Here is a 23,320-nt window from a genome sequence, read left to right on the forward strand (position 1 = left end):
TTTCCTATTCATTATTAAACCTACTCCTGCATTACCCCTATTTGATTTTGTGTTTATAACCCTGTAGTCACCTGACCAGAAGTCTTGTTCCTCCTGCCACCGAACTTCACTAATTCCCACTATATCTAACTTTAACCTATCCATTTCCCTTTTTAAATTTTCTAACCTACCTGCCCGTTTAAGGGATCTGACATTCCACGCTCAGAACAGACCACTCAACACAAGCTGGGCAATGCAGAAGGATAGGTCCAAATGGGAGTAGGTGTGTGAGGAGTTGGAAAGGAATGTGGGTGCTCCAGTGTTAAGGCAGAAGAGGTGCAGTTGATTAAAAGAATCAGCCAAGAGGGCGCCTCTCTCAATGGTTTTGAGAGAAACTCAAAGTGGTTTATGTGGATTAAACTCATCGAGTAGCAGAAATGAGGGAGGTAGCTAACCATTCAGCTGAAGGAAGTTTGCCCTGGTAACTTCGAACGATGGAGGGACTTAGATGATACAGAGCGAAAAAGTCAGGCGAGGAAGGAAAAGGCGAACTGCAACATGTTAAAGACTGGTAGTCAGGGAGATGAGCTGAGTATGAACGTCATCCCGTATAAGCAACAATACACCCCCATGAGTTGGAATGCCGACCTCAAGGGGAGATCAAAACGAGCCGGCAAGAAATGTGAAAGCTCAAAGTGGTTGTGAGGACGCAATTTTCTTTCCTCGAGGCAGTGTACAAGGGGAGGCTGAGATGCTAAAAGCAGCTGTAAATCCTCTTTGTGTGACCGAAAGCCGCGAACGATCCATTGGAGGAGAGTCATGATGAGGAAGAAGAAACAGGGTGTCACCCAGGCGAAGACTCGCGGCTACAGGGCACAAAAGCAGGAGGATTCTGCTCCATGAGGTCCACAGAAGCGTTGGCTTACTTGTACTGTCGGTCTGTGGTGACCAACGTAGAAGAACGGTTGACAGTGTACATTGGCGACACAGAGGCCGGCAAGGCTAAGATATCATGTGGCAACACCAACGAAGGCGATTTTCAAGTAGGATTTGTTGTATTTCTTCGAGCCTTTCCTGTTAGCAGAGGAAGACGCATATGCTGGCTTGCTGGAGGGACGTAGGAAGTCTTCGCAGGAATACTCCTCCCCTCCTTTCCGACCTACCGATTGTGTAGCTGGTGGCTACACCCCTTGAGGCGAGAATATGATGGATTGCTGCACAGCTGGAAAAGAGGATGGAGATGCTACTTTGACACTGGGCGATTTCGCAACCTCAGAGCTGAAATTGAGATCGCATGTCTGCGTGGCCATGTCCTTCATGGAGCGAGAGGAAGCAACAACAGAACTATAAGTTCCAGAGGGGAGAACACAGCGATTGCAACTAGCCAATAACTTGTGAGCGACTGGGTAAGGCACTTTTTCCTTTACCCAGATCTCCTGGACAGCCCGCTCATCAAGATACACAGTGAAATCCAGAGAGGAGGTGGCATGGTCGCCATTGCAGTTGATACAGCGGGGAGAAGGAGGCGGACAATCACCCTCGTGAGAGTCCACCGCAGGGTGTTCCACCACAGGGTGTTCTAGTGTTATTGAAACGATGACGTTGGTAGCAAGGCATCGGATTTGGAATGTAAGATCGGACTGTGATAATTTTAAAGCCTGGTTTGATCTTGGACGGAAGCACTACTCTATCAAAGGTGAGAAAAAGAGTGTAGGTGGACACTAAGGAGGAATCTACGTTTTTCATTGCCCGATGGACGGCAATCACAGGCAGATCAGCGAGGTATAATTGGATTTCAGCCTCGGTTAGACATTCGAGCATCCTAGTGCAAATAACACCACAGGAACAGTTCAGAGTTCTATGGGTCTCGACATGAACAGGACAGCCATGGAGAAGCGAGGTGGCGAGCAGTTGTTGTGTTTGTGAATCAGAAGTAGTCTCCAAAAGCAAAGTGCCTTTCTGTAAACCCGAGCAGGATTTCACAGTGCCGCCAACTGCATCAACGCCTTTCTGAATATCTGAATAATAAACGGATTTACCGTTGCAAAGGACTGACCGTCTTCAGTACGTGACACCACGAGGAACTGTGGTGCAGCTGCAAGTGTCTTTGAATCGTTACCCCTATTCCTTTTACATTGATTGTGCAGGTGATTGATTCAGTCTGAGAAACTTCACCATGATTGCCAGCATCTCAAATGGCACACTCCTTCCAAGAGGGGACCACCTTCACAAGAGGGTATACCCGCCTTAAGTGATTGTTCACACCTCAGATCACACCTATGAACACCTGACAGAGGGACCAATTGGCAATGAGGGAAGGTAGCAGGCCCCTCCCTGGGCCAGGACTGTACCAAGGGATATGTGAGAACCCTACCTGTCGACCTGAGGCTAGGAATTACGCTTTACCCAGTCACCTGCTACGCGTCAGACGCGTGGGCCAACCGACAGGAGCGCACAGGGAGGGAGAATTAATAGATGAACTTCAAACATCGAAGCGGAGGAACGAGAGGAAAAGGGAAACAAGGAAAGGAAAAGAGAACGGAAAACAATGGTGAGACTTTATTATGTCAGTGATGGACAATGCAGAACATTCCCAATAACACCCCAGGCATGTTCCCCTACGGAGGGGAAAAAGAATACCAAGACGATAGACAAGCAGCACGGAAGGGGAAAGATGCTTCAAAGGCTGGGGCCCCGTGGTAGCCAAGAACGATGCCGCCAAAGAGTGGTGAGCCCCCTGGGGGGGATTTACCCGACAGAGTTTGAATGGGGTCTCATTATATGTCTCCATTCGGATGGCTGGTCGAATCGTGCAGTACCTACATTTGTGGTGTCGCCCGACACAGTACGCCCATTATGGTGGTCTGTCAATATTGTACCCTGTTAAGAACCTTTGCGACCTTCGATGTTATAATACAGGTAAGTCATTTAGCATTTTAGCCACTTGGTAATAGTTGTAGCAATGGTTTGCGGTCTTGTTGAATCGTCAAACTTTTTAGCACCTAACTGTACGCAACCAATGATATGAAATCCCATTCCAGACTTCGTAAGAATTATGCCATCAATTTAACTCCTACATTTAGTACAGCGCTCAGCTTCAGCTTCATTTTGGGTGAAGCTTGGATTCTGTCTTTAGTAACCCTGTCAACAACAATAAAAAGGAACCTTGTCCTCCATCCTTCATGCCTAGACTTTTATGATGGCTAATTTTCTGAAACCTTCAATTGACTTCAAAGTACATGTTATGAGGTGTATTTGATATTTTGCTTACATCATTTCACTATTATTAACGGCTTTTCGCGGATGATGCTGTAGTATACAGAGAAGTTGAAGCGTTAGAAATTTGCAGCGAAATGCAGGAAGATCTGCAGCGGATAGGCACTTGGTGCAGGAAGTGGCAAATGACCCTTAACATAGACAAAGGTAATGTATTGCGAATACATAGAAAGAAGGATCCTTTGCTGTATGATTATATGATAGTGGAACAAACACTGGCAGTAGTTACTTCTGTACAATATCTGGGAGTATGCGTGCGGAACGATTTGAAGTGGATGATCATATAAAGTTAATTGTTGGTAAGGCGGGTGCCAGGTTGAAATTCATTGGGAGAGTCCTTAGAAAATTTAGTTCATCACGAAAGGAGGTGGCTTACAAAACACTCGTTCGACCTATACTTGAGTATTGCTCATCAGTGTGGGATCCGTACCAGGTCGGTTTGACAGAGGAGATAGAGAAGATGCAAAGAAGAGCGGCGCGTTTAGTCACAGGGTTATTTGGTAAACGTGACAGCGTTATGGAGATGTTTAGCAAACTCAAGTGGCAGACTCTGCAAGAGAGGCGCTGTGCAGCACGATGTAGCTTGCTGTCCAGGTTTCGAGAGGGTGCGTTTCTGGATGAGGTATCGAATATATTGCTTCCCCCTACTTATACCTCCCGAGGAGATCGCGAATGTAAAATTAGAGAGATTCGAGCGCGCACGCAGGATTTCCGGCAGTCGTTCTTCCCACGAACCTTACGTGACTGGAACAGGAAAGGAAGGTAATGACAGTGGCATGTAAAGTGCGCTCCACCACACAACGTTGGGTGGCATGAAGAGTATAAATGTAGATGTAGATGTAAAGTTCACATGAAATTTGCATTTAGCATGTTTCTCCTTCGCTTATAGACTTGATAATAAGTACAAGTTCCTCCACGTGTCATATAGCACAATGAAGTCAGGTCCGCTTATACTATATTTTTAAGGTTGTTAGACCATCGCTGTCTACTTCCTATGTTCTTATTCGTTAACAGCGGACATTACCAGATAAGATTACTGTCATTCTTATAAAGCAGCTAACGTTAAGCTTGAGTCAGTCGTCAACGTCAACTCGTTGATGTAAACTCCAGTAGAAAAAGGCAGAATAGGTGCACACACATCATTGAGGCAGAAATATTCAGGTAAACACGTAACGTTTATTAAGGACTGAATCAGGATCAAAGTGCATTTCACAGATCATTAGTAACATCATGATTTACCGGTGTCAGCAATAAGAGTCTAAGCAAACGGTGTAATAAATTTTCCACTTTCAGCTGAATTGAATCGATCGTCCAAACAAATTTAGAAAATAGTTTTCTAAATTTGCAAACAGCAACTATGATGAACATCAAATAACAACAGCTCTTCTTCGGTACTCAGAAACTTGAAAATTTGTGGAAAGGTCTTACGGGACCAAACTGCGGAGATCATCGGTCCCTAAGCTTAACCACTACTTAATGTAACTTACGCTAAGGACAGCTCACACACTCATGGCCTAGGGAGCACTTGAACCTCCGACGGGGGCAGCCGCGCAGACCGTGACAAGACGCCTTAAGCCAAGCGGCCTCACCGCACGGTCCGGCACCCAGAATAAAGGCTCATGCAGAGATGCTAATATCATGTATGATATTTTCATCGATATAATGCGTGTGAAACAATTTACAGAAACCTTTTGATTTAATTGTCGTATTTTATGAAACATTTAAGAATGCTCGTTTTTGTCTCATATCACGGTAAGCCTTAGAATCTGAAATGTGTTCACCGATTCAGAAGCATCAGTAAGTGCTTGATGAATTTGTCACAACTAATTCTTAAAGTGTTACTAGATTGACAGTTATTTACGTTATATGAACTTGGTTTCTTCCTATAGTCTAAGATGTTTTAAAAGAAATATTGTGCTTTCGGATTTAAAAGTGACACACCTCTGATGTTTTTTTCCCGTACGTTGTAATATTTGAGGTCTTGCAAAGGAGTTAGGTTTGTTTTACTTAATTTTAATCGATTTCAGTGAGATTCCACTTGCAGTATTGATACCCATCGAAATACTGTAGGTAATCAAATAAATGAATATCATTAACAGCCGGCACCCGTACCATTTGTCTAACGTATTAGGTGTCATATTTCGTGTTATACAGAACATTCTCCATAAAAAAATAGCTTCAGCACCACTCTAAACTGAATGGTTCGTTGCCAGAGAAAGGCAGACGTTTCGAATTCTTCAGCTCACATGCGTTTGGATGCACTCGTAAGCTTCCACAGTAAGCAAAATGTACTGACATTGCGACAATGTACGTGTTCATGCTCGAGCGTTGAGTGGCGGTCTCCCTGTTGGTATTCTAATTTCAGTATCCTATCACGAGAAAATACCAAATACATTTCTGTAATAGTGTGGCAGATTGCGGATGATATATTTGGTAACATCTTGTTTCTAGTACACTGAACTGATTTACATATCTTGCGTCTTTCTCTAGCATAGTAAAATGATGACTGGCTTCAGTGTTACACGTACGCCAAACTTTTAACACTGACAGCTATTGCCGGCCGATGTGACCGTGCGGTTCTAGGCGCTGCAGTCTGGAACCGCGAGATCACTACGGTCGCAGGTTAGAATCCTGCCTCGGGCATGGATGTGTGTTATGTCCTTAGGTTAGTTAGGTTTAGCTAGCTCTAAGTTCTAGGGGACTAATGACCTGAGAAGTTGAGTCCCATAGTGCTCAGAGCCATTTGAACTGACAGCTATTCTAAGGGACCACCTCGTCCTCGTCGATTCAGTAGCTACACACTGTGGTCATGAACATACAGAAACCTGCTCCTGCCACAAGCCCCAGACGAAATCGAAATACTGGGTGGCAAGTCCTCGTTTCTTATGAACACTAAATCACTATAGGAAAATACTAGCTTCTGTTCTTTTCGAACCGTGGTCAACGGTTGTTGTGTCAGAGGTTATTCCATTCAGAGTTTAGATCAGTCGAATAAAATACATCAATTAAGTATTCTGTGTAAAAAGGAGCAACGCACTTCGCTATATAGACAACTCCAAGAAAAACGCAAATGACTCAGGATACCAGATGCTGTAGGGTGCAGTTGAAGTCCAGTCTGCTAATTCGTCGGCTGCAAATAATTTCTGTAATTGCCGCCTTAATGATACTGTATTTAGCACACGTTTACTGAACAAGAAGAATTGTGACACCTGGAAAACAAAAATGTCTAAGATAAACTTTCCTTTTTATTCCTAGCTCAAATGTAACAGGCTGTGAAGCCTAGTAGAATTATCGATAATCTGGGTCGAAGCTAGAAGGTTATACAAGGAGTAACAGCTTCCATCTCTGCTTACCATGTTATAGCTGTTAAGGGACTGAAAAGTGCGCAAATTCTGGTGTTACAGAACGAACAGAAGCGGGAAGTGGGATGGAAAAGTAAGGACACTTAGCGGATTGAGATGGTATGTGACGTTATTTCAGTTATTGCAAAATCGATTCAAATTTAGAAAGAACTTAGCAATATGGGTTCTCTTATCAGTATGACACTGCACGCGCTCTGGCCACGATGTATGCATTGATTCTCTTGGGAACGGTGCCACAAACCTTCTCTCCTGAGAAAAGCTGTCCCACAACTGTCGTAGCTGGTCTTTGATACCAGGATGGGGACGGAGTTGGCGTACGAGGGGAGCTCGCACTTGTTGTATTGAGTAGGGATCTGGGTAAGTTGCTGCCCACCGGGGTACCTCAACATTACAATATTATGCAGACACGTGCCATGCGGGGACGAGCGTTGTTCTGTTGAAATGCGAGGACGCAGGATGTCCGCTTCACACTTTTGAGCAGTCAGATTTCTCTCGATCAGTATCAGTCGTGAACTGAAGTCTCGCATGATATCTTTCCCAGCCTTGACACAATGTGGCTCTCCAAAATACTGGAAGAGTTGGATCTCTCTCCAGGTGGCAGCAGTACTCGCCGATGACGGCCATTCTGGGGAGTGCAGAACAGTGATTCATCAGTGAACACACTGTGACGTCATTGGTGAGCAGACGATGCTCCCCGATCGGAACATCACTCTAAAAGCAGAAATTTTAACAGCAGCGTTTCGTGTGGAACAATAGTTCCCACGTCCGGCTGCTGCCAGTCTCTGATCTGTGATTGAGCATGAAGCAGAGTGTTGCAGGGAGCCCACTCTCATTATCGGTAGCGGACACGGGGGCGAAGTGGCTACGATGTGCTTGATGCATAGGACTGGGATCTTCATTTATGATGATGAGATATAGTCGAATGGACTCTTGACACCGGCCCGGGTGGCCGAGCGGTTCTAGGCGCTTCAATCTGGAACCGCACGACAGCTACGGTCGCAGCTTCTTATCCTGCCTCGGGCATGGATGTGTGTGATGTCCTTAGGTTATTTAGGTTTAAGTAGTTCTAAGTTCTAGGGGACTGATGACAGATGTTAAGTCCCATAGTGCTCAAAGCTATTTGAACCATTTGACTCTTGACGAGGTATAGCTGCCCTCACGTTCTCATACAGTACCCCATCGAGACACTGACACATAAAAATGCTCCTAAAATGTGGATATTGTACGATCTGTTCAGCGTACCTAATCGTGATATATTCCTATTCTGTCAGGTGTTGATAACACTGGCTCACATGAGTACATGTCCTCCACAGTGATCACTCAACGTCTGATGCTGTTGAGATTCTTTATCTACCTTACCAATCCTGGTAACAACACTGAGCATGAAGAACACTAAAGCACCCTAACGGGCATTCTAGCACTCACAGAGGATTTCAAGTTCAGTCATTTACATACACTCTGATGGTTTATACGTGTTCACATCCGACCATGCCTTCTGGGTGCTTAACTCTTTCTCATGTTATCATATACACTCCTGGAAATTGAAATAAGGACACCGTGAATTCATTGCCCCAGGAAGGGGAAACTTTATTGACACATTCCTGGGGTCAGATATACTCTGATGGTTTATACGTGTTCACATCCGACCATGCCTTCTGGGTGCTTAACTCTTTCTCATGTTATCATATACACTCCTGGAAATTGAAATAAGGACACCGTGAATTCATTGTCACAGGAAGGGGAAACTTTATTGACACATTCCTGGGGTCAGATACATCACATGATCACACTGACAGAACCACAGGCACATAGACACAGGCAACAGAGCATGCACAATGTCGGCATTAGTAGAGTGTATATCCACCTTTCGCAGCAATGCAGGCTGCTATTCTCCCATAGAGACGATCGTAGAGATGCTGGATGTAGTCCTGTGGAACGGCTTGCCATGCCATTTCCACCTGGCGCCTCAGTTGGACCAGCGTTCGTGCTGGACGTGCAGACCGCGTGAGACGACGCTTCATCCAGTCCCAAACATGCTCAATGGGGGACAGATCCGGATATCTTGCTGGCCAGGGTTGTTGACTTACACCTTCTAGAGCACGGTGGGTGGCACGGGATACATGCGGACGTGCATTGTCCTGTTGTTCCCTTGCCGCTCTAGGAATGGTAGAACGATGGGTTCGATGACGGTTTGGATGTACCGTGCACTATTCAGTGTCCCCTCGACGATCACCAGAGGTGTACGGACAGTGTAGGAGATCGATCCCCCCTGTGTGCCTCTGTCGTATGCAGTCCTGATTGTGGCGCTCACCTGCACGGCGCCAAACACGCATACGACCATCATTGGCACCAAGGCAGAAGCGACTCTCATCGCTGAAGACGACACGTCTCCATTCGTCCCTCCATTCACGCCTGTCGCGACACCACTGGAGGCGGGCTGCACGATGTTGGGGCGTGAGCGGAAGACAGCCTAACGGTGTGCGGGACCGTAGCCCAGCTTCATGGAGACGGTTGCGAATGGTCCTCGCCGATACCCCAGGAGCAACAGTGTCCCTAATTTGCTGGGAAGTGGCGGTGCGGTCCCCTACGGCACTGCGTAGGATCCTACGGTCTTCGCGTGCATCCGTGCGTCGCTGCGGTCCGGTCCCAGGTCGACGGGTACGTGCACCTTCCGCCGACAACTGGCGACAACATCGATGTACTGTGGAGACCTCACGCCCCACGTGTTGAGCAATTCGGCGGTACGTCCACCCGGCCTCCCGCATGCCCACTATACTCCCTCGCTCAAAGTCCGTCAACTGCACATACGGTTCACGTCCACGCTGTCGCGGCATGCTACCAGTGTTAAAGACTGCGATGGAGCTCCGTATGCCACGGCAAACTGGCTGACACTGACGGCGGCGGTGAACAAATGCTGCGCAGCTAGCGCCATTCGACGGCCAACACCGCGGTTCCTGGTGTGTCCGCTGTGCCGTGCGTGTGATCATTGCTTGTACAGCCCTCTCGCAGTGTCCGGAGCAAGTATGGTGGGTCTGACACACCGGTGTCAATGTGTTCTTTTTTCCATTTCCAGGAGTGTAGTAGCTTATGAACCAGAATCCAAAAAAATATGTATCAAGCAAATGTTGTTCAGCCTCTTGTGACTGTTCGTTACGAGGATATGAATGAACAGCAGTACATTCTTTTTACATACCACGCTATACTTTTCATTTAGTAATTTACTATCTCTTCTCAAGACCAGGTGAAAGACGTATCACAGTATATCATTGCCGTAAACATTACGTTACCAAAGACTTAACACAAAATTGACTCTTGTCTTGTGTATTAGCACAAGTTGCAATTAAGCGGGATACGTAATTCGTCCATACGTAAAAAAAGGGGAAAAAACGTGAACATAAGGAGGTTGCACATCGAACGTAGATGAGCAGACGTTCAACCTTCTGGTAGTTGGAGTACATTGTACTCACACAACCCTTCAAAGGCAGACGATTGATTGAATGACTTGTGTAGATTTTACTTTCCATCTGTTTAACCCTTTCAGGACAGTGCGCGATTCCCCAAAGCGCAGCAATTCGGCGGTGCTGTGTGGGTTTCATATCCCTTAGGTTTCTTTCATCGCTTATAAAACCTACAGTTTTTGTCTTATCGGTGTAATTTTTTTGGTAAATGAGGCTTAAAACACGTTCTTTATTTATTTATTTATTTATTTATTCATTTATTTTACCTGGCAAGATTAGGGCCTTCAGGCCCTCTCTTACACCTAACCAGGCATACTCAGATTGAACGAGTTACAGTTTCTACTTAACATTAAGGACATATAGCCTATTATGCAGTATTGATGTTAAAGAAAAAAAATAGATATCATAACAGTAGTACAATGATAATTATAACAATAAAAAATAATTATAACAATCAATAATAATAGTAATAATAATAATAATAGTAATAGTAATAATAATAATAATAATAATAATGACTTTGTATATGAAAGTAAACATACTTTTCTTTTCTGAATGTCAGTCACATTGTTAGTTGGGAATTTTCTCGTTATGTTCTTGCAGCTTGTGAGTTATTCTCATCGAGCAGAGACATAAGGCGATAGAATGGGGTGAAAGAGATATATAAGAGGTAGATAGGTTAGAGGAAGAGAAATAGAACGGTAAAATTCGAAGCTGAGATGGAGAGGAGAAAGAAAGAGATGGGAGGGGCACAAGAATGGTGGCTATACCGTCCCTAATACGTATGTTTTGAGTTCCCTCTTGAATGTTGAGTAGTTCTGGATAAGACGCAGATCACAGGGGAGCGCGTTCCATAGTCGTATGGCTGAGATGGAGAATGACACGGAGAAAGATTTTGTATTATGTAAAGGTACAGCCAAGATGATAGACGTATCCGATCTGGTGTTGCGATTGTGGAATGATGATAGGTGTTTAATGTGAGAAGATAAGTATTGGGGGCACCAGTGGCTAAGAAATCGATGAAGTAGGCACATCGTGTGGAGATCGCGTGCCGTATGTGGGCGTATCCAACCTAGCTGGGAGTATGAAGGACTGATATGATCATACAACCGAATATTGCACACGTATCTAACGCAAGCATTCATCACTAGCTCGAGGCATCTAGAATTTTCACTATTTGTGCCGTGTTGAACTACATCGCAGTAGTAAAGATTAGGCAAGACTAGTGTTTGGACTAATTTTTGTTTAACATGGGTTGGAAATATTTTTCTAAATTTTTGAATTGCATGTAGGGAGGAGAGCGATTTCCGGCAAGCTGTGACTGTTTGTTCTTCCCAGTTTAGGTGTTCATCCAAGATTATTCCAAGGTCTTTTACTGTTTTTTGGTATGGTAGTTGGGTACCATTGAGGAGTATTTTAGGGACTGTTTCGCGAAAGTACCGGCTGATTAACTTTGAATGAGATATAAGTATGACCTGGGATTTCTTGGGGTTTAGTTTCAGACCTAGGTTCTGTGCCCATCGAGAAACAGAGCAAAGATCTGCGTTCATACTCGCTACTGCGCCAGCAATGTTCTTGGGGCTTGCACTTATGTACAGTTGGATGTCGTCGGCATAAAGATGGTAGTTGCAGGAGTGAATCACTGAAGAAATATCATTAATGTACAGAGAGAAGAGTAGTGGACCAAGGACGGAGCCTTGGGGAACTCCAGAGCGCACGCTTTTCCATGATGACTTTTCCGACCCACAGATGACTTGTTGACTTCTGTTTTTGAGGTAGCTGTCGAACCATTGTATTGCGCTGTTTGAGAAATTCAGCTGTTTCATTTTAATTAGTAATATATCGAAGTCAACTGTGTCAAAAGCCTTGCTAAAGTCAAGCAGTGTTAGGATAGTAGCTTCACGTCTGTCCATAGCATGTTTAATGTCATCAGTTACTTTGATTAATGCCGTTGCTGTACTATGGTGCTTTCGAAAGCCTGACTGATATTCGTCATGGATGTTATGAGTTTTGAGATAATCCGTCAGTTGTTCATGGACGATGTGCTCTAGGGCTTTAGAAATTGCAGGTAGTATGCTGATCGGCCTGTAGTCACCTGGCGACTTAGGGTTGTCAGTCTTGGGTATAGGCTTCATTAAACTTTGCTTCCACTCAGTAGGATATGTACTACTGACAAGAGACAGGTTGAAGATGTCTGTGATAACTGGAATAATAGTGTCTACGACGTTCTTAATCATGCCAATGCTCACTCCATCATTTCCTACTGCCTCGGAAGAGATTCTCATAATTGCCTTGTGTACTGTGCCGGTAGTGACATGTTTTAGGAAAAACTTGTCTCTCGAGAGATTAATATCTTGGGGCTGGTAATTTGTCGCTGCGTGGCAGTTTGCAGCTGTTGAGAAGAAATCGTTTAATTCTTCTGCAGACGCTTGATAAACAGAGTCAGATCTTCGCTTCCCTATACCGAAACTGCGCAGCTTTTTCCACAGTGCACCAGGTTTTGATATGCCGCATACGACAGAGCGGGCATGTCTGATTTTGGCATTCCTCACGCTTTGCTTGGTTCTGTTTCGGAGTTTCCTATAAGCTTCGTACGCCTCGGGAGTTGGGTTACGCTTGAAGGCCCTATGTGCAGCATCACGTTTATTCATTAAGTGACGTAATGCAGTGGCGAGCCACGGAGCGGGAGCTCTCTTTACCTTAACAGTGCGTTGAGGAGCATGTTTATCATACAGTGCAATAATTTTGCGACATAATTGCCGAATTTTTTCGTCTAAAGTCGGTTCATCGCTTATATCATGCCAAGGGATGTCTGAGAAATCCTTTTGAAGAGCGTCATGGTTAACATTTTTTAAGTTTCTATAGGTTACCAGGTGAGATTTTTCTTTGGTAGTATGCATTGAGTAATTTAAAAATATCACGTCATGAGCAGAGAGTCCCGGAGCGGATGTCTGATTGGCGCGGATTATTTTATCTGGTCGCTTTGTTGCTATTATATCTATGATTGTGTGGCTGTGTGGCGTGTGATGAGTTGGGTCCAGCGGTGTTAAACTCATATCATTGGAGTGGAACAGTCGCCTTAGTTTTTCGGCAGAGGGAGATTTTAACTGTAAGTCGATGTTTGTGTCGCCCATAATGATTATGTGTTCATACTGTGTCACGAGTGAGGACAGGGCAGACTGAAAGGAGGACATGGCACCGACGTTTGGAGGTTTATAGATTACTCCAATTAGCAGTTTCTGATTTGATGTATTTATTTCGAAAAACAAGAACTCTGCTTCTCCTTCGCCCTTTGCATCCGATGTGCATAGCACAGTAGGTGTCAGATCAGAGCGAACATAGGCACCCACACCACCCCCGCGTCGTGTTTCACGATCTGCCCTTAGGAGAGAGTAACCAGCGATTCGGATAGCGTCGGAAGAAATGTTTGGTTTCAACCAAGTTTCAGAGACGAGGATAATGTGGAACAGCGATTGGCAGAACAGGTCACAGAACTCGTCGAAGTGAGCCGTTAGCGACTGCGCGTTCGCGTGGGCCACTGGCATACTATTTTCATTATTCCATATCGTGCAGTTTTTTACTTGATGGTGGTGTTAAATAAGAAACAAATGGGATTTGATTTTTTGTTACGGTTTTTTTTTAGTTGAGAGGTGAAACACTGAATAAGACGTATTAAAATTAGTTGTATCTTAGTTTTTGCTTCAAAACGACATATAAAATACAATTTTATCTCTTATGGGACGTCCGTGGGAAGAATAATAAAAAGTCCATTTTGAGGGACGAAAAATTTAAAATATGTCAATAAACTACAAAATTTGATAAAATTTGCTTAAAACAAACTTTACAACTTTGGCACATCGATTTTTCGACAGGCGACCACATTTTATAACTCCTTTCGGTACTTTGCTACTTTTTGATACCTGTTGAAGCGCTCAGGCACATGAAGGGAAGGGTTGGACGAACAGGTTTCGCAAAAAATTGGGGCCGTTTTCTCCCCTCCTGGCTTGGAACGAGGACTGCAGACGACACAGTCACCCTGTTTTCCGGTATCAATTCTTGCGATAGCATGGTACAGGCCGTCCATCCCGTGTAGGTCACCATACTCAGGGCATGGCCTCTTCCTCGTTGGTTGGTTGAGCCCTGACGTCACGCACAAGCTCCTTGACGAGACCCTTTCGAAACAGCAAATGACTCTTTGTGTCTCTCCTCTTTTCTTTGCTATGATGCAATATAGCAGTTAACTGTTGACGATCCCCACCTGAAATCAGCCAGAAGAATTGCCCTTTTGACAGGATGCGCCCCGTCCCGTGTCGATACTCCAAGCCAGTCCCTAGATACAGCGCTGGTGTGTGTGGCGCGACAGTCGGTCCAATTACGGGCCTCGCGTCCCATAGCGACTGCCGCGTCGGGCCACGTATGCGGGCCTCGCGTCCCGAAAGTGTTAATTGTTAGTTACGTTACCACTGCTAACCCCACTGTGTACTAGCGGAGGACAGTCAGTCAAATATCGATTAAGTTATAAGATTGTCATGGTTACTTGAGAACTGTTAGCCTATATGTTTCTGAACAGATCTTGAGGGAAAAATATGGCTTATTGAAGGAGAAGTTGTGCTCCTGTTCATATCGTTGTAACAAAGGAAGTTACAACAAAGGCAGCCATGTTGAACAATGTCTACCTGGCAGCTGAACATTTGATTGATACATTACTTCCGGGCCAGCGGCGGTGGTCTAGCGGTTCTAGGCGCTCAGTCCGGAACCGGCGACTGCTACGGTCGCAGGCTCCAATCCTGCCTCGGGCATGGATGTGTGTGATGTCCTTAGGTTAGTTAGGTTTAAGTAGTTCTAAGTTCTAGGGGACTGATGACCACATATGTTAAGTCCCATAGTGCTCAGACCCATTTGAACATTACTTCGGGACAAAGAGTTATTTGTGGTCGTTCAGATAAGCGTGAGACGTTATATACAGTGTGTTCCAAGACGATCCTTACAATTTTGATCAGATATGGGTTGGGTAGGAAGGTCGTGTTGGAAGCTTAATTTTTGTACACACCTAAAGTTCTGTGTGCGTTTTTTTTCTGCAAGGTATCTATTGACATAGTGATAGGGTGCCTAGCAGAACATTAAAGTTCTGTGTTGCACATGTTACCCCTGTATTTAGTCATAATCGTAATTTTTCCTTTAATAATGGTCAGTTTCCTAAACGATTTAAGTACTCAGTAGTAAAAAGGGAGAAAGGGATAATGTTTACAATTTTAGACCTGTTTCTACGCCATCAGTGTTTGCTAAACTTATTATAAAGGCTGTGTATCTAAGTATAAATGATTGTTTTATATCACACGTTTTGCTGTCGAATGCACAGTTTGGCTTTACAAGTCGCTTAACAACTGAAAATGCTATATTCTCTTTGCTCTGTGAGGTACTCGATGGGTCAAACCAAAGGTTTTGAACGCTAGACATATTTTTTTTGATTTAACTATGCCGTTTGATTGTGGGGGGTGCCCCAGGGATCTATAGTAGGGCCACTCCTTTTTCTTATTTCTATAAATGATGCGTCCTCTACTATTACGAGTGACTCTAAAATGTTTCTGTTTGCTAATGACACTAGCTTGGTAGTAAATGATGTTGTTTGCAACAATGTCTCGGTTTCAAATAGTGCAGTTCATGGTCTAAGTTCATGGCATGTAGAAAATAAACTAACGCAAAATCCCTTTAAGACTCAGCTTTTACAGTTTCTAACACACAATTCAACAAAACCAGACGTTTTAATTGCACAGAATGGGCATATGATTAGTGAGACTGAATTTCTAGGTGTTCAGATAGACAGTAAACTGTCGTGGAAAATCCACGTTCAGGACCTTGATCACTGACTTAATGCTGCCGTTTTTACTATTCGAACGGTATCTGAAGTGAGTGATTGTTCGACACGGAAATTAGTCTACTTTGCGTATTTTCATTCGCTTATGTCGTATGGTATTATATTCTGGGGTAAGTCTTCTCATTCTAAAAGGGCGGTTCGGGAAATAAGTGGCGTACCTTCACGAACCTTTTGTCGACCCCTGTTCACGAGTTTGGGTATTTTTACATTGGCCTCTCAATATATATATTCCTTACTGTCATTTCTTGCTAACAATATTCTCTTATTCCCTAGGATAAGCAGCTTTCACTTTGTTAATACTCAGCAGAAATCAAACCTGCTTTTGGATCGGACTTCCTTAACTCTTGTGCAGAATGGTGTGCAATGTACTGCTGCATCCCTTTTCAATAATCTCCCTCTCGAATTCAAAAATCTTAGCAATAATTCACGCGCTTTCAAATCGAGACTGAAGAGTTTCCTCATGGGTCACTCCTTCTATTGTGTCGATGAGTCCCTTGAAAAAGTAAGATGATTGTGGTTGTATTGTTGGTTGCGTTTGCTTAAATTTGTGGATTGATTTTTGTCGTGTTAATAAACATTATATTTTTATCTGTTATTACTTTTTTGTTGTAGTTTTATGTACTGACACATTCCATGACCTTGGAGATTTGCTCTTCAATTTGGTCCTACGGAACTTGACGTGTAAATAAGAAATAAAACGAAATGATAATTAATCGAAACCCTCAGCTACCAACAGGTGTTGTTTATATACCTCAGTGGGGGAAAGCAGAAAATGTGTGACCCAACCGGGACTCGAACCCAGGATCTCCCGCTTATATTTCAGGACGCTCTATCCATCTGAGCCACCGAGGCCACTGAGGATAGCGCGACTGCAGTGACTTATCCCTTTCAAATGGGCAGATATCCCTTAGGAACATTACGAATGTTGGTTGCGAACAGTTGGGAATGTGGATCTCACGGGAAGCGTGCAAGGGATAACTTTCTGCAAAATACGGTACTGCGGTCGGCAACACGTATATAAGAGAAGCGTCTGACGCAGTAGTTAAATCGATTACTGTTGTTACAATGGCAGATTATCAATATTTAAGTGAGTTTGAATGTGGTGTTATAGTCGGCTCACAAGCGATGGGACACAGGGTCTCCGAGGTATCGATACGTGTGGATTTTCCCGTACGACCATTTCACGAGTGTGCCGTGAATATCAGAGATCCGGTAAAACATCAAATCTCCGACATCGCTGCGACCGGAAAAAGATCCTGCAAGAACGGGACCAACGACGACTGAAGAGAACCGTTCAACGTGACAGAAGTGAAACCCTTCCGCAAATTGATGCAGATTTCAATGCTGGGCCATCGACAAGTGTCAGCTTGCGAACCATTCAACGAAACATTATCGATATGGGCTTTCGGTTCCGAAGGCCCATTCGTCTATCCTTGATGACTACACGACACAAAGCTTTACGCATCCCCTGGGACCGTCAACACCGGCAATGGATTGTTGATGATTGTAAACATGTTGCCTGGTCGGACGAGTCTCGTTTCAGATTGTGTCGAGCGGATGGATGTGTACGGATACGGAGACATCCTGATTTATAAACGAATCCAGCATGTCAGCAGGGAGGAGACTCTTCAAGCTGGTGGAGACTCTGTAATAGTGTGGGACACGTCCAGTATGAGTGATACGGGACCCCTGAAACGTCTACGTACTAATCTGATAGGTGACACGAACGTAAGCATCTTGTCTATCACCTAAGTCCATTAATGTCCATTGCGCTTTCCGACGGACTTGGGCAATTCCAGCAGGACAATGCGACGGGCCACACGTCCTGAATTGCTGCAGAGTCGCTCCAGAAACACTCTTCTGAGTTTAAACACTTCCGTTGGCAACCAAACACTCCAGACATGAACGTTATTGAGGATATCCGGCATGCATTCCAAGAACCCCACGGTTACTCTGCAAGGTCGCATCACTGCCAAGGATAATGTTGTCATTTTGGCTGATAGTATCCATCTAGTCGTACAATATTCATTCCGTAATGACGATGCCGTGTTCCAAAATGACAGGGTTCCTGTTTTATTTAGAGAGCATCGTGCAGATCTGGTTTTGTATGCACAAGGATGAATTGTCGCATCTCCCCTGACAATCGCAGGAACTAGATCTCAATTGTATTAAGAATTTTTATTCTTTTTTGGGAGATAAGGATGCACCATTGCTGTGCTCCTTCATCAATGTTATATGAAACTGCCACTCTTTTACCGTGAAGGTGGTATAGGACTCAATATAATCTGTCTATATCCATTTGGAGATTACTGTAAGTTCTCTGAACGCCAAAGGTTATCCTACACCGCATGAGGCATTACCATGTATTGTGTTTTGTTTTTGATACTTCCTTTTCTTGTCCCACCCCTTTGGTTCATGATCATCACAATGCACTCACTTAATCTCTGGTTATAATGCAGTGATCAATTACCCAGTTAATCAATGAGTGCAGGATCGTATACCGCAGTTCTCAGCGTTCTAAATCGTTCTTTCCGCATTCCACAGGCAAATGCCGTTCGTTTGTGGGCCACACCATGCACATTCCGTCTTGTGTTTGTGGATTCTGGCAACACTGTGACGGTTAAATCCATTTAGTTTTCTAAACGGATACCTTAACGATTGGCTGTTGTTGACTGAAAGAAAGCGAAAGATTTCTATAATCGCTGAAAATGATGTGTGGCAATTATTATACGAGTCTATGGTGGTCTTTATTGTTCATTGGCCTCCATCATCAATTGCGCCTGATTATATACAGCCCACCAGTTGTATGTTCACAGTGCCTGCCTACTGGCAAGAATACAACTTCATGTCTGTATTTACCAAACATCTTCCTTCTCCCTTGTGGCTTCAAAAGTGGATGTTAAATTATTTCCAGTTAAGATATAACTATAGAAATTGCGTGGATTTTGATTCTGTGGATACTAAAGTATAGATACCGTTCTGTCTACTATTGCATATATTACACAAACTTTTGTGTTTCCTATGGCCGTCTACACTTTCCAACTGGACGTTATTTACATGTTTTATTCCGACAGAACTACTTAATTACGGGGTTACAGCAGTTCCCTTATTAAGAACTAACACAGTCATAGTTTATGTCCCAAGAGCGTGGAGTTTGTTCTTCTATCATTAGAGTTACAATTATTATTGTTGTTATGGTTAGACTGAATACTGAGCTACAGATTTTTGCATTTGTATAAATGAGAGATATAGTGGCGAAACAAAAGCGATTGTTGTCATAAAACATACTTCTCATTCACATCGCAAACAACTTTTCCAGCTGGAATCCATTGGACGCAACTGGAAGATGTCTGAAACTATAACACCGGTTATAGCTCGAAAAGTTTTCTGCAGCTAAGACTGCAAATCTAATCGTTTAATTTTAATTTAGATTTATACTCTGTCACTAGCACATTCAGCTATCAGCCAAACTAGGTAAAGAATGTCGTGTGACCAGGGCCTCCCGTCGGGTAGACCGTTCGCCGGGTGGAAGTTTTTCGATGTCACGCCACTTCGGCGACTTGCGCGTCGATGGTGACGAAATGATGATGATTAGGACGACACAACACCCAGATCCTGAGCGGAGAAGATCTCCGACCCAGCTGGGAATCGAACCCTGGCTTTTAGGATTCACATTCTGCCGCGCTGATCACTTAGTTACCGGGGGCGCACGAGCTAATCTAGGTTATAGTTTCCTACGTCAGCACATAAGATTATATGGTAGGAAACTGCCTGGATCAACGTTAAGAGTGAGTGTTTAACATGAAGTATCTTGGCGGTGTGTATCTGGCCTCGCTTTTTCTGTTAGAACACTCACTGTTTGTAATACGGACACCTTTCATAAAAAATAGAAATAAAATAGAAGAAAAGAAAAAACTTACACCGCAGAAGTGAAATGCTAGAAATTGTGCACCTGCACAGCACAGAATCCAGCCCATGACACACAGCTTGAATTAAGTGATATTTTTAGTCACTATAGTACTTAAATGCTCCCGGTTAGTTCTACAGAACTAATGCAAACTTACCAGAAAATCTGAAAAGGAATTTTGTTAAGTATATGAATGTGGACCACTGTACGAGCGACTCTAATGGTATGTGATAGTTAAAATGGTATGTTAATACGATCCAATAAACTGAAATAAAATGATTGGTTTCCGAACAGAACATTGTGCAGTAATGTAAAGGTTAAGTCAATTTCACCAAACAGTTTACCACATAATGTGATGCTAATGTATTGACGCTGTTCTTTTTGCCACTGGTAGGAACCGCAACGTGGACTCGGAGCTGTGAACGGGGAGAGGATGGCACGTCGTCTGTTCCTCGCTGGACTGCTGCTGGTGCTGCTGGCAGCCTCTGGTGGTCACCGGAGGCCTCCACAAGCCGCGAGCCGGGTACACCACTACAAGCCCGCGTTGAAAACCAATCATGGCGGCCTGCTGACGCCAAAGCTGGGGAACAGCAGGGCGGCAAAACAGGCCAGACTTAGAGAGCCAGAACTTGAGACCGTCAAATCTACGAACGTGGTAACATTCGTCTTCGATGATGATGAGCAGGAACAACAACTACTGGACAACGGTGGCTACATCCCCAAATCTGCTGAGCCGTTCCAAGTAATAGGTCAGTTTTATAGAGATATCCACTGCAAAAAATTAAAAAAAAAAATGCACACACGAAGTCTTTTGCTAGTTACCTGAGACTGAACTTAGACATGTGATAGAATTATGTAATAAAAACAGACTATTTTAGGCAGATGTTTTACAAATTGGCTTGTCTCACTTGTTACATAATTAGGCACAGAATACCTTTCGGACGGAAGTGGAAGGTAGTATTCTCGTCTTCAGACGATAATACAGTAATAGAGGTGATAGAGGTGGCAGATGGTATCGTGGGGTAAAATGTCTGAAACGCTTAGCAATATCTAATACGATTCACCATTTAGCGTACTCTGACAATCCAAGCAGACCGCGACAATTGCTCCTCAAAAAAGTTACATAATTGGCCACGGCATTGCCGCAGTGGTAACACCGGTTCCCGTCAGATCACTTGCGTTAAGCGCTGTCGGGCTGGGCTATCACTTGGATGGGTCACCCTCCGGTATGCCAAGCGCTGTTGGCAAGCGGGGTGCTCTCAGCCCTTGTGAGGCAAACTGAGGAGTTACTTGATTGGGAAGTAGCGGCTCCGGTCTCGTAAACTGACATACGGTCGGGAGAGAGTTGTGCTGACCACATGCCCCCCTCCATATTCGCATGCCGTGAACCCTTTGGGCTGAGGATGACACGGCGGCCGGTCGGTGCCGATGGGCCTTACAAGGCCTGTTCGGATGGAGTTCAGTTTTTACTTGCATAATTATTTTACGGAAAGGATCCTACAATCTAAGGCATGGTACACAATGCCTTCCCGTCGAAGTAATGCTGGTATTGGTCTCTTGTGTCCTTTACCTGGACTAAGACACTTAGAAAACAACCCATTTATCGTTACAGCGTGCACACAGGGAAAAACAACTCTTAATAGTCAAGGCAACATCGTCCCACACTGTGTAACCAAACTTTACTAGATAACTTAGGAGACGTTCGCGACCTTTTCCTTCAAATACGAGGAAATACGGCCAGAGGCACATGTGATAGTGTAGCTTTCGTCTGCAGATAACTTATAGCCATCTGCGTTAACATTCAGATGCTACCTGCCTTCGGGTATCTTGAGTATATGCTGTACTATTCCAATATCCAAAATGTGGTCAATGAAAGTAAAGGTACGCTACCGAAGTACTGTAACCAAAGAGAGCAACATGACGTCAATCTAGCGACAGATAAACCAAACATTTTAAGGTACCTGGTGGAGAGTAGATGATTCTTTAATTTAGATGTCTTACTTACTCTTTCCCGTAATTCGAAAGTACATTGTTTCTTTTCCAAAAGCACACGATCATACATTTAACGACGGTTATAATGATGAATACACAAATGCATTATGATTGAAATTTTTTGATCTGAATGATGGCATGCATTTCAACGTAAAATTGTACATTACTAATCAGGTCATACTCTAAGGAAAACAGGACTGAAAAATGTAGCTGACGAAAAGAATATTCTGCATGTTCACGCTTATTTAGCAGCACACTCTGCATAGCAAACCAAAATTTGGAAAATGCTACATCAGTGTACCTCCGTGCCGACCTATAATGTGATTGACTGCCAATGACCGTAATTATCCAATAGAAGCAAGTATGCGAAAGAACAGACGAAACACGGATATATAATCGATTTGCGTCAGTGTGCAACGAATAAAAAGCTTCAGAGCCGACGCACATTGACGTTCGACCTCCAGCAGGAATCTACAACTAGCGAACATGGCGCACCTGGACGGAGACTGCTGATAGGTGGTGTTAGGTAGGGTTCTGAGTTGGCGTGCCGAGATAGTCCGCTCATTTGCGATAAACGCTCTGTGGGTCGCGCAGTGTTTAATGAAACTGCTTAGTAAGCCGGAGAACCCGCGTTCGTGTCCCGGTCTGACACACATATTCAGTCATCGCCACTGATTGCAGTGCAGGTGATGTGATTAGCTTATTCCCTTTTCTTACCTTTCTTCCCCCTTCATCTTCAGTATGAATACACTGTATTGTTGATACCAGCATCCAACTCTAACGGTTTCGTAGTGATTGTATGGGCCGTCGACAGAAAGCAAATAGTTGTACGGCTTTTTTATGCCAGATGATTTCCGTGATCAAGGTTTGCGCTAACTGAAAACGCTGCTGTCCTTCAGGGTAAACAAATTATACTTACAATGAAGACACATTTTACTGATATTGCAATTGTTTGTCAGACAATGCATTTCTTCAATCGGTTTAATGTAAGTACTTAAGTATTCTTATTAGTCACTGTAGGGGTACGCGATTTGGTTTATGGCGGAATTATACGGTATCTGAATTGTTTGTTAGAGTAATTCTGGTACACTCTCTCCCCATGGTTGAGAGAAAAAGGTTGGAAATATCCACACTTCACTCGTAAGCCGGAATATGAATTGTTTAATAAAGTCAGAGGCCGCGGTTCAATGTTAGTGAAATTTAAGTTGTATCGTCTAGTTCCCATATTAGCTGAGTGAAGAAGTGGAAGAATAAGGAAAAGACAATGGAAAATTATATGGACTGATAAACTGGGAGAAAGATAATTCTTGCAAGTGTCACACAAAACAAGAAAAAAAATAATTTTCCCTCATTACCGACGAGCTATATGTCGCAGCGTTTTCATAGTATATGTTTTTCGACCTTACGGTAGTCCATACACTGTGACACATTTTATCAAAAACGTTCAATATGTGGCCGTGGATAAGCAGTT

At 43.9% G+C, this 23,320-nt stretch overlaps 2 protein-coding genes across 2 annotated transcripts in view; one reads left to right on the plus strand and one right to left on the minus strand.

Moving 5' to 3' along the window:
• The window catches only part of LOC126355491 (octopamine receptor Oamb-like), an 879,391-nt gene that overhangs the window by 184,215 nt on the left and 671,856 nt on the right, over positions 1–23,320 (minus strand). The gene's annotated exons all lie outside the window — the stretch shown is intronic.
• Positions 4,310–23,320, plus strand: part of LOC126353963 (protein yellow-like) — a 36,393-nt gene continuing 17,382 nt past the window's right edge. The window contains exons 1-2 of the mRNA XM_050003268.1: positions 4,310–4,416; positions 20,252–20,606. Coding sequence (XP_049859225.1) covers positions 20,291–20,606 — 316 coding nt within the window. The 5' untranslated portion in view covers positions 4,310–4,416; positions 20,252–20,290. The remainder of the gene's footprint in view (positions 4,417–20,251; positions 20,607–23,320) is intronic.

Source organism: Schistocerca gregaria, chromosome 3, assembly GCF_023897955.1.
Source record: "Schistocerca gregaria isolate iqSchGreg1 chromosome 3, iqSchGreg1.2, whole genome shotgun sequence".
NCBI classification, from domain to species: domain Eukaryota; kingdom Metazoa; phylum Arthropoda; class Insecta; order Orthoptera; family Acrididae; genus Schistocerca; species Schistocerca gregaria.